Here is a 12,821-nt window from a genome sequence, read left to right on the forward strand (position 1 = left end):
TGATGGCTTTTTAAGCTTATGTTGTCAAGTGGGGTTCCTGGCGAAGAGGGCTTTTTTGCACCCTGTTGAGCTGCTGGAGGAGAGAGAACTGGCGGCTCAGTTCAGAAAAGGCAACTAATGGTGGGGAGGAGAGGGGAGGGCACAGAAAATGGTGCATGGTATGGAGCAAGTAGAGAGGAAAAAGCTTTTGCCCTTCTTGCATTACACTAGAATAAAGGGTCATTCAACAAAGCTGAATTTGGGAAGATTAAAGAGAGACTAAAAGGAGGACTTCTTCACATAGTGTATACTTAAACTGTGGAACTCACTGTCACAGGGCATAGTGATGGACAGCAACTTAGATGACTTTAAGAGTGGGTTGGACAGGTTCATGGGGAGTGAGGCTATCAGTGGCTGATAGTTGTGAGGGCCGTGTAATGTCTTTAGTATGGGAGGTAATATGCCTCTGAATATCAGTTCCTGGGAACTGAAAGTGGAGAGAGTTGTGCTAAGGTCCCTCTTACAGGATTCTCAGGTAACCTGATTGGCCACCACAAGAACAACATCCTGGACTAGATGGGCCTTTGGTCTGATCCAGAAGGGCTCTTCTGATGTCCTTATGCTCAGGTACTTGCACATGTCTCTTTCTCCATATGGAAAACATCACTCTTTTACATTATCTCTGTATAAACATTGCTGGCAGCTAGATTAAATGGATGTTCCTGTCTCTAGGCAAACCTGAATTATTTCTGCGTAAGCCTGAGCCCTGCCATAAAGTGGGTGTGAGGAGGAAGTGCTGTGTTCCTATGATCCAAAACCTGTTTTAGTTCACACTGTTTCCTCGTTTTTCTTAAAAAAAACAAAAAACAAGAACAAATGCAGAACTATGTTTCCAAGCTGTTTTAATTCTGGCCACTCTCAGGGTGTGCTGTAGGAAAGCTTTGTCCTTCCTTTGAGAAATCTGGGCAGCTGAGGCAGCTCCTGCCTTACTAGAGGGCTGATTAGAGTCTTCCTGAGCCTCATGCTGACTTTCCCAGCAGGACCTCCCTTGGCGCCATCAACCCCAAAAGTCGGCTTGAGTCAGAATGCTTGTTCTTTCCCCTCCTTCCTGACATGGCATAATACTCCAGCCGGCAACACATCCGCCCGCTCTCATTCTCATGCTGTGGCAGCATCCGCAAGCTGGCCGCTCGAACAAAGCCCCTCTGGAGCCTGGATTCTTATCCAAATTCTCCAGCAGGGGTTGCAATATTAATGCGATGCTATATTCCCCCTGGAATAGAGAGCATCGATGCCACATTGATTTCCAGCTCCTGTCTGTCTACTAGGGAGCGGAAGACAAAGGGGGATGAGTCAGAGAGGATCCCACACTGTTGACATGTCTGAAACTGATCACATGCTGATGCGGCAGGAGAAGAGCCAAGATCATCCTGGACCGTTCAGTCAATTCAGGCAATTTAATTAAAATAATTTACCCTAATCTAGAGAAATGTGTGACATTCAGAGCCAACTAAATTGTACAAAAACTGGGGATGTGGGAGGCAGAGGAATCAATTGCTATAAATACTTTACATTGTACAGATGTGTATGTTTTAAGATGTGTCTTTAAACACCTGGCAGGCCTCTGCATGCAGCCTGTTCGCTTTTCACATTGGGTGCAGCTACTCAGGATTTACTTACTTACAGTACAAATGAACTCTCTGAATAACCTCACCTCACTGGCCGAATAATCAACCCTGTACTACAGAAGAAGCTGTATTCTGCACCCATCTGCAAGGAGAAAATAACCAAATCCTTGTTTTAATCAGTTGCATGTGTTTTTCTCCACAGGAAATTTCACGTTCTCATCTTCTACTTAGGTTCATTTATGTTTTTTTGGAGGGGAGAAAGCAGGCTGCATGTGAGACCCACTAAGCATGGGTCATTAAAGGAACAAAGGAAGTGGCTCTGTGCCAGAGTACAAATGGGTGGGCCTCCCACCTTCAACTGCCTATCAGTTAGAAAGACAAAAGGCCACAGTTGAGAGTTGAGTGATGTGAGCTAGAAGCTGGATGCAAAAGCTGCAGGCTGGAAAGGCAGAGAGAGAGTCCCAAGTCTGATTTCTGTTGGAATCCCAAGGCTGTGGCTATAGGAGAAGCAGTATTTTCTTGGGGTGTTAATCCTGCAAACTCTTCCATTGTAGGCTCAAGTTGTATGTATGTGTAAATAAACCACGTATCATAAAGACACCAGAATCCACTGTGTCTTATTTCCAAAAGGAAACATGAATTCTGGGTAAGTGCTTGGAACCCCTGAAATCTTGCACCACTTAGAGATCGGGGTGTCATGCAACACTGGTGTCAATAGTGGGGCTCATGTTTCCTGGAAGAGGTCCTGTGAGCAAGGTGTGTCTAAGTGGAAATGGAGGAACAGCAACATTCTTGCAGCAGTTCAGGTTGATGCTCCGGCACCAACAGCAGCAGCTACTGGAGCAGCAAGGTCAGCTGTTTGACAATATGCTCCAATAGCAATGCCAGTAACAGATGGAGCAGCAGAACCTTATGAGCTGCACCTAAGGGTACTAAAGGAGTCTGCAGATGTAATCTCAGAGCCTCTGTCTATAATTTTTGAGAATTCATGGAGAAAAAGTGAGGTCCCTGCAGACTGGAAGTGGGCAAATATTGTCTACATCTTCAAAAAAGGAAACAAGATGACCCAGGAAACTATCAACTGATCAGCTTAAGATTGATACCAGGAAAGCTCCTAGTATAGATAATTAAACAATTGGTCTGTGAGCGTTTAGAAAAAGATGCTGTGATTACTAAGCTGAAGCATGGGTTTCTTATTAACAAGTAATGCCAGACCAATCTCATCTCTTTTTTCTTTTGACAGAGTTACAAACTTGGTGGATCAGGGGAATGCTGTGAACATAGTGTATCCTGATTTCTGTAAGGCTTTTAAAAAGCCCTCCATGATATTCTTCCATAAAAGCTGGCAAACTGTGAACTGAACGACCAAACCCAAAGAGTGCTCACTAGTGGTTCCTTCTCATCCTGGAAAAAAAGCGACAAGTGGGGTGCTGCTGGGTTCTGTCCTGGGCCCATTGTTGTTCAACATATTTATAAATGACTTGGATGAAGGTATTGAGAGAATGCTAATCAAATCTGCAGATGACACCAAACTGGGAGGGGTAGGTAATGATGCAGAACACAGAATCAGGATTCCAAATGACCGTAACAGATTAGAGAACTGGGTCCAAAATAACATTATGAATTTAAATAGGAACTTATGTCAGGTTCTACACAAAGGCAGGAAGAAGCAGTTGCACAAGTATAAAATGGGTGACAGCTGGCTTGCCAGTAGTATATGTGAAAAGCTTCTTGAGGTCTTAGTAGACCACAAGCTTAATGTATGGGACAGCTGCATATTACTGCAATGCAGGAGGTTGGACTAGATGATCCTCTGGGTCCCTTCCAACTCTACGATTCTATGATTCTATGAGTCAACAATGTGATGCAGCAGCAAAAAAAGCTAATGTCATTCTAGGCTGCATCAACAGAAGTATAGTTCCCAGAACAAGGGAAGTAATAGTACCACTCTATTATGACTTGATCAGACCACACCTGGAGTCCTGGGTCCAGTTCTGGGCACCATCATTTAAGGATATTGGCAAGATGCAATGTGTGCAGAGCAGGGTGACCTGGATTATCAAGGGTCTGGAAATGAAGTCATATGAGGAATATTTGAGGGAAATGGGTATGTTTAGCCTGGAAAAGAGAATGAAGAAGATAGAGTAGCCATCTTCAAATATATAAAGGGCTGTCACAAGCTTGTTTTTTCTTGCTCCAGAGGGTAGGACCTGAACCGATGGCTTCAAGTTACAAGAATGGAGATTCTGACTAAATACCAGGAGGAACTTTCTGAAAGTAAAAGCTGTTTGACAGTGGTACTGGTTCCCAGGAGAGGTGGTGGTGAACTCTCCTTCCTTGGAGGTTTCTAAGCAGAGGTTGGATGGCCATCTCTCATGTATGATCTAGTTGAGATTCCTGCATTGCAGGGGGTTGGAATAGATGCCCCCCAGTGTCCCTTACAACTCTACAATCCTATGAATCTATTATTCTAACTACTGATTTAATGAAATGAAGTAGCTGCAAGCAGAGTGAGTGAAATGAGTGTGACTATGGGAGATGGGAGCCCTGCCTGATGAGATGCTACAGGGAGTTGAAAGTGACCTGCTTTGATAGAGTTACAAACTGCAAGGCACCCAGAAAGAAGGGGTGGTTGCAGAATGTAAGCAGCAATTTACTAATGTGGATCTGAATTTCAATGGCATCCTAGCTACAGACATTGTTGAAGGTGTAGGTCTACTGGAGGTGTTAAGTACCGTATTTTTCGCCCTATAGGATGCACTTTTCCCCCTCCAAAAATGAAGGGGAAATCTGGGTGCGTCCTATGGGGCGAATGCAGGCTTTCGCTGAAGCTTGGAGAGCGAGAGGGGTCGGTGCGCACCGACCCCTCTCGCTCTCCAGGCTTCAGGAACACATCCGCAGCCTAGGCAGTCCTGCGGGAGTTCCCGCAGGGCTGTCTAGGCTGTGGATAGCAGCCTGCTGCCCGGCGCGAGGAGCGCCCTGAAGCAGAGCGCCCCTCACGCCAGGCAGACATCCACAGGGTGGGGAGCCCTGCAGGAGTTCCCTGCAGGGCTCCCCACGCTGCGGATAGCAGCCTGCCGCCCGGAGCACCCTGAAGCAGAGTGCCCCGCGTGCCGGGCAGACATTGGCCAACCCCACAAGCTCGGGGGACAGCAGGGAGGCGTAGCGCCGCCATCCCGCTGTTCCTCGACCTGGTTTGGTTTCCCCCAAAAAAACCTAGGTGCATCCTATGGGACAGAGCGTCCTATGGGACGAAAAATACGGTAACTGAAGCAAAACCACAAAGCATTGCTAGGAGTGAATTATCTGTAACTTCCATATCCCCATCTCACAATGAAGAACGCCTCTCTATAGCACAGAAGTAGATGGCACATCCAGAATACAAAGCATCTGATCTTCTGCTTTGGTGAGACAAATTCCACAAATGTATTATTGTCATGATCATTTAGATTTCTTAGGTACCTTTCTCAAAACAACCCAAGGCAACTCACAGAAATACAAAACATATCCAATATACAAAGTTTATAACCAAAGAATGAATTAATGCATATTTTACTCAAAACAACCCCATCTCTCAAAAATTACAAGATCAAAACTGGCAGAATATGCAATTAACTAAACACAACAAGAGCTAAGGATCAGAAAAACAGCCCATCACATACTGTAAAATGCCTGAGTGCACAGAAACATTTTAACGCAGCAGCAGAAACAATAATGTCAGCGCCAAGCAGGTCTCACTGTAAATTTTAATCATTTATGTTTTAAAAAAATCAGGGAGCCCTGAGATATCTTACAGACTATCATATGGTAATTGTGACATTAGGTTCTACATGATACCATCCATGGTATCAAATCCACTCAAAAGTAACAGACATCTAGCTACACACACACACACACACACACACACACGAGTGAGTTTAACTATGCACTACATGAACAACTGAAACAAATAAGATTCCATCAACAGAGGTCAACAAGCACACCATGCTATGTACTTGTTGAGCCCTACTGATTTTCTTGACGAAAGACACTCCTGTGAAAGCCTTCACCAATTTGGTGACCTCCACTATCCTGGCTGGATAGTTTATGGAAGTTGTAATCCAAAACATCTAGAGGGCACCAGGTTGAAGGAAGCTATCCTATAGGCCAGTGTTTCCCAACCGGTGTTCCGCGGCACACGAGTGTGCCGTGAGACATCGGCTGGTGTGCCGCGAGATACCTGGAGGGAGGCGGGCGAGTCGGGCGGCGAGAGGCGGGGCGGCGGCGGCGAGGAGAGGTCGCGCCTCCTGCTGCTGCCTGGCGCTCCTCCTCGCAGCCGGCAGCGCTGCCTGGGCGCCTCCGCGCGACTCTGCCTCGCTGGGTTTGGTCTCCCAGCAGAGACGGGTCACACGCGCCCCTCCCTCCCTCCCTCAGCCTGCGCGGAGGGAGAGCCAGAGAGAGGCATCGCTCCTGCGCTCCGAGGCGGATTGAGCGCAGCTGAGAGGAGCTGCCGAGGGAAAAAACTTTCACTTTTGTGCGTCCCTCCCGGCGTGACGCTGCACGCTGACGTCACGGGGCGGGGCTTTAATGGTGGTGGCCGCGAGATTTTTTTTCAGTAAACAGGTGTGCCGTTGCCCAAAAACGTTTGGGAAACACTGCTATAGGCAGCCCTCAATTTCCACAACACCACAAATGGAACAATTATTACTAGTAAACCAATAGGATGTATGGCTGCTGCCAAAAGCTGCCATCCCGTGCCTTCCTTCCCCTTCAGAGTCATTACAGTGGTACCTCGGATTACAGATGCTTCAGGTTACAGATGCATCAGGTTACAGACTCTGCTAACCCAGAAATAGTACCTTGGGTTAAGAACTTTGCTTCAAGATGAGAACAGAAATTGTGCTCCAGCGGTGCGGCAGCAGCAGGAGGCCCCATTAGCTAAAATGGTGCTTCAGGTTAAGAACAGTTTCAGGTTAAGAATGGACCTCCAGAATGAATTAAATTCTTAACCCGAGATACCACGGTACTGTGCTTCCAGTTTCTCAGCCTTGCAAACGGCAGCCTAAGAACTGAAGCTGGTGTGGGTTGGGGACACTCACAGCAGCACAATATCACAGCACACACATTTTTTATTCACAAGCCAGGCAGGTGAGTTGGGCTGCAGCTATACATCCTTGGTAATCACTAGTTCCAGCAAGGGTTAACCAGCCCAAGTCTTGACTCACAGCAGACCAAATGGCTCCAAATCTATGCATGAACCCCAGCTCAGAAAACCCTATGCTCTGTTGAAGAAGACTGCTCGCTCTTATAGCTGTGGAGAAAATCTTGACAATGTCTAAGCAGACTCTGCTAGAGGCTCAGAAAATAGGGGAGAGGAAGTATTTCTGCACATTTCCATAATTACCTACTGCTGTGCTCTTCTTAATTATGTTGTAGGTTGGGGGAGCTCAGTCTGGATGATGCACTGAGCCCCTTCCAATTTGTGGGGTACAATATCCAGTGAGGGTTAGAATCTAATGGAGGAGGTTGGCCAGACAAGTTTCTCTGTAAGACAATAATGTAATGGGTGGGGCCTTTCCTCACCCCCCCCCTAACTGTTAGATAGGAGAACAATAGCTAGAGTACAGTCATACCTCGGGATAAATACACTTCAGGATAAGTATTTTCGGGTTGCACTCCGTGGCGACCTGGAAGTAACTCAGTGCGTTACTTCCAGGTTTTGCCACTCGCGCATGCGCAGCCAATCAAAATGACGTCGCGCGAATGTGCGGAAGTGGCGAAACGTGACCTGAGCAGTCTCGTCTTACGTTCTATTCAGGTTGCGGATGGGGCTCCGGAACGGATCCCGTTCGCATCCCGAGGTACTACTGTATTATGTTGAGAGCAGAACTGGAAGGAGACACAGAGACATGGGTCTGCAACTGCGACTAGTGGAGAAGCAAGATCTGTTAGGGTGTTAATCCTGTGATGCCCTCTGTCCTATATTCAGGTTGTATACATCTGTAAATAAATATATCTGAAAGACACCACAGTCTTTGCTGACCTTCATTCCAAGAAAACAGAACCTGGGTGAGCACCTGGAATAATCTCACTTTGAGATGTTTGACACACACACAACTCCCCCCCCCCCCGCAAAATCCACATACCTTCACCAAGTCAACAATGGTCTAGAAAGGTATGTGCCACGCCTATTTCTCACCCACTTCAGAAAAGGATCCAAGAAGACACTTCAGTGGGCAGTATTACCAGCAAGGCAGATCAAAGACCAGTACAGTACAGTGGTACCTCGGTTAAGTACTTAATTCGTTCCGGAGGTCCGTACATAACCTGAAACTGTTCTTAACCTGAAGCACCACTTTAGCTAATGGGGCCTCCTGCTGCCGCCGCACTGCCGGAGCACGATTTCTGTTCTCGTCCTGAAGCAAAGTTCTTAACCTGAGGTAATATTTCTGGGTTAGTGGAGTCTGTAACCTGAAGCGTATGTAACCTGAAGCGTATGTAACCCGAGGTACCACTGTACTGTTGTTGATAAATCAGCTATCAGGATTTAAATTTTTACTTCCGCCTGCTTTATTAGCTCCAGAGAGGGAAAAAGATGTGAATTTCCCCTCTGCATGTGCCAGCTTCATCATGGAGAAGTCCTCAGTGATGTATATACTGATTTTGTGAATGCATTGACACAAGGCTAAAGGACAATCTGTGCTAAAAATGCTGATCTGTTTATTCTTAAACAAGAATTCACAAGTGGAGGGAATGTGAGCTGATTCAATAAGATGGAGGCTCAACCTATACCTGATGCTCAGTTGCACATATATTTACTCAAATTTTATCTTCCTTAGAAAAGCAACATAAACAACGAAATATGTAACATATGCAGCTGTGGGAGAGCTGTGAGGACTAGCCTGGGGAAAACCAGGACATTTCTTCTAGAAGTAAACATGTGTGCTGGGGAGGGGGCAATACCAAGCAGCATGATCTCCAGAAGCGAAAGCAGCCTCCCACATCTCCTTGCTCAAGACAGCATCTGGCCTGAATGCTTTGGGAAAAGGGTGGGCGCAGGAAAGAACTACAGGTGACTGGCAGTAGTTTAGGCCTTAAGAAGCTGCCTTGACTGGTCATGTGAAACTACTTCTGCTTTAAAAGGCATGTGTTTTATTTATTTTGAAATGTATCTGATGTCTCCCCTGTCCGGCTGACAAAAATGTGATAAAGCCATAATGAGAGTCAGTAAAATCAGTACAGCAATCATGCCAATTTACCCAAATGTCAACCAAAAGACCTATACAGTGGTACCTCAGGTTTACATATGCTTCAGGTTTACATATGCTTCAGGTTACAGACTCTGCTAACCCAGAAATAGTACCTCGGGTTAAGAACTTTGCTTCAGGATGAGAACAGAAATCGTGCTCCAGCAGCGCGGCGGCCCCATTAGCTAAAGTGGTGTTTCTGGTTAAGAACAGTTTCTGGTTAAGAACAGACCTCCGGAACGAATTAAGTACGTAACCCGAGGTACCCCAATAAGAGGCATTGGGGGCTTCTTTGTGAAGGCTCTTCCACAAGGAAATGACCACAACCAAGAAAGCCCTGATGAAGGCTTTGCATTACAGTGAATTCCTGAGTGCATATCATTTCTGTATGTTACTTCCTATGCTATATGCACAATCCTGGAAGGAAATATATAAGTTGTCCCTCCCCTCCCCTCCTCACCACAAAAAGAGCACCAACCCTCCCAAACATCATCCTTTTCACCCTAATAATGTAAGAAAATCACTGCTGTATTAGAACAAAGGCCGGCTAGTTCATGTCGGTAGGAGAGGGAATGAGCATCAATATCTTCTCCCTTCTCTCACCTTGGATTCTTGCAAACTACTAGCTCTGTACTTTAAACTGGTGTGGCAGGCAGGCATGTTATCAGAGCGGTACAGCACAGCCACAGTGATGGACTTTGCCCAGGGAGACCTGGAGTCAAATTCTTGGCCTTGAAGCTTACTGGTTATTTCTTCTCCATTTAGCATCAAATCACTAGCTTTGCTTTCACCCAATTCCAACACAAGCCTCCCTCTAAGCAGGCTCGTTTCCCCTCCCTGCTAACCCCATTCCCAATGACAAACCATTTCCAAATCTGATTTATTATTATCCCTATCATATTATAATAATTATAATGCCAACCATTTCATTCACAAATCAATTATCACAACATAATCTGAAGGGATGATAAAAACCAAGTCAACAGAATGCAAGCTGAAGTATAATCTTCAGTATTCTAACTTGATGGTAAATATGTTTGATCTGTTTTGGATCAGTGATAAATAAGCATGTTGACCATTGACAGAAACCGATGGTTTGGCCAGTTACAAACCAAGGTAATGTTTCTTTTTTAAAAAATCATGATTATCATTCCTATAGAAAATCCACTGTTATTTTTATACAGAAACACCACAGCTTCTCTAGCAGAGCTAGGCAGCTTTGTTCTCCTGCCTCACAGCAGGCTCTATCTCTGCCCCCCCCCCACAACTGCCTCAGGTTTTTGTGCAACACAATCAAGGCTGGCTCAAGAGGGTGGCAGGATCGCAGCAAAAACAGGAAAGGAAGAGGTCAGACTTGAAAGAGAGAAGTATTGGGTTTGAATTCTTCCCATGAAGACTGAGAACCAGGAAGTCCCTTGTCCCAACCTCGCTCCTGCTGAGAGCTCACAACCCTCTCAGTGTCTTGAGGCAACGCTGGACTACGAAACCTCTGTTAGGGCTTGCAGTGCAGTATAGCATAAGGACTCAGGGCCAGCCCAAGACATTTCGGCACCTGAGGACCCAAAAATTGTGGCTTCCCTTTCCCCGTCAGGGAAGAAGGGGGTCGGGGAAAACCCACAACAGGAACATGGGAGGTGGCGCGGGGGGGGGGGGAGGGAGAGACCGACATTGGGATCTGCTGCCCCAGGCGGACCCTCCTGCCTGAGGGGGTCGCCTCACCTCGCAAACTCCCTCGATTACGCGCAGTGGGCTCTTGCCTGCACCCCAGCAAGGGCACGCAGGGAGGTTTTCAGCCACCCCTTCAGAAGTTGATGCGGAGCTCGTCGCATTTACCCGGGAGGAAGCCCACCTGTGCCCTAGGGGGGCTTACTCCTTGGGGCACAAAGTGCGCCCAGGGTCCGCGCAGCCCCCTTCCTGCCTTTGCTCAGAGGGAAACCCCTGTACGTTCAGAGGGGCTCACTCCCAGGCAAGGCGTTTACCCACGAGGAAGCCCACCTGCCTCCCTGCGGGCGGGCGGGGGGCAAAGTGCGCTCGGGGTCTGCGCGTCCTCCCCTTGCCTTTCCCTCCCGGTTACAACTCATGAGGAAGCCCGCCTGTTTCCAGTGGGGCTTGACGCCCAGGGAGAATCCGCGCCCCTCGCGCTCCACGCCCAGCCTCACCCAAGCAGAGCTCGAAGACGTAGGCGTAGTAGGACCAGAGCACCACCAGGGTGATGATGGCGACGGGAACCCAGCCGAAGACCCGCTGGCAGCACCGCAGGCCCCTGGACAGTGCCATCTTCTTCCCGCCCGGCCCGGCCTGGCGAGGCGGCGGAGGCACATCGGCCGTCCATTTAGCGAGGCTGGAAGGCAGGGGCGGGGCGCGGGGCGGGGCGGGCAAGGAGCCCGCTCGGAACTCGACTCCAGCGCCTGGGTGGGGCGGGACCCGGAGAGGGAGGAGGCGACACTTCGGAGCCACACTTCGGGGTTCCCCGTCGAAGGCGCCTTTTGCTCACCAGGCGCCATTCGCGGGGCTGCCTCGAGCATGTAGGCTGGACTCGCGAGGCGTTGGAGCCCTCGGCGGTATTAAAGCTGCCGAGAGGTCAATGGGATTGTTGTATTAATTAATAATTAGGTCACTTAATGCTGCCGCTGCAGCCAAATAAGCCCATACGGGCCCTTGGCATCCTCAGCCTGGAGCCAAGCCTGGGGGGGCACCAACGCAAAGGACATAGGACATAGGGTCGATCAGTTCCCCCACCTAAATTGGAGGTGAAATGGAAACCTGAAGCGGAGGGCTGCTTGTAGCGTTCTAATTTCTCTATCTCTTTGGTGGCAGAGTCAGCAGTAAGGCGGGGCGGGGAAGGCTGGGCTTGCAGCACTTTTCATCCAGCTGTTCTGCAGCGCCATCTAGTGAGGACTTTTTCAGGAACTGCAAACCGTTTGGCAGAAGCGCCAGTGACCCATTGGACGAACTCTGCTTACATGACCCGAAAAGCTGTCTGTGGACAAATGCCGTCTCCCTCAGCCTGAAAGCGAGATTACCTTTACCTTTACCTTACAGCACCAGGCCTGGGAAGACAGGCAAGCCTCTCCAGACTTCATCTAGTGAAAACTACTTGCTATACTGGTTGAACATACTGGGAAAGGGGGCAGAGAGGCATCACACCTTGCCTGAGGTTAGGAGATAACAGCACGTGATAGCTGTTAAATGTTCAGAAAAAGTCAGAAACCCAAGGCAGGATAAGTTCCTCAACTACATTTATTCAACATTTGTCAGTGACAACAGCTCACTCATAGGAAAACAAGAACCGAACTGACTGGACAACGCAAAAATAATGCCAAGCATGAACTGACCGTTGACAGTTGAAAGTGCATGCGCTTACTTGCCATTAGAATGTTCATCTACCGGCGCTTATACAATTGGTTAGAACGCGCCTTGTAACATAAAATGTGTTAAACCCAATACATAACACACCCCCCCCCAACTTCCTAACAAAAGGAACAAACATAGTCATCAAGGTGTGCTGGCCTTTTCCACTCCCGCTGGGACCGTCGTGGTTCCTGTGCCCGAGTGGGTGACCCAGGAGGTTCCTCCGGTACCCGCGGTCTGAGTGGGGCGGTCAGCGAGGCCGGCTCCGAAGGGGTCACTGCCAATGGAGCCACTGAGGATTCCAGCCTGAAATCGCCCTGCTGGGATAACTCAGTCACCAGCAACCCGTCTGGTTCCCACCCTGGCCTGGGCACAGAATCTCTTGAAGTACCCATTTCTCTGTCCTCTGGTTTCGCTTGAAGTTTCGTGTTCGGAGGTGGAAGAAGATTGGAAGAAATTTAAAGACTATTTACAGAAATACTGCAAAATTAATGAATGTTAGAATGATGTTGGATTGAAGTTAAGTGGTTTTTAGCAGCAATGTTAAAAGGAATACCGTATTTTTCGTCCTATAAGGCACACCGGCCCATAAGACGCACCTCATTTTTTTTGGGGGGGGGGAATGAATTAAAAAAAA

At 47.9% G+C, this 12,821-nt stretch overlaps 1 protein-coding gene across 1 annotated transcript in view; it reads right to left on the bottom strand.

Moving 5' to 3' along the window:
* ZDHHC15 (zDHHC palmitoyltransferase 15) overlaps positions 1-11,175 on the bottom strand; it is a 37,677-nt gene extending 26,502 nt beyond the window's left edge. Inside the window, exon 1 of the mRNA XM_082208279.1 lies at positions 10,993-11,175. Coding sequence (XP_082064405.1) covers positions 10,993-11,110 — 118 coding nt within the window. The 5' untranslated portion in view covers positions 11,111-11,175. The remainder of the gene's footprint in view (positions 1-10,992) is intronic.
* Positions 11,176-12,821: the final 1,646 nt, after the last annotated feature.

The sequence above is a fragment of the Podarcis vaucheri genome, assembly GCF_965113315.1.
Source record: "Podarcis vaucheri genome assembly, chromosome: Z".
NCBI classification, from domain to species: domain Eukaryota; kingdom Metazoa; phylum Chordata; class Lepidosauria; order Squamata; family Lacertidae; genus Podarcis; species Podarcis vaucheri.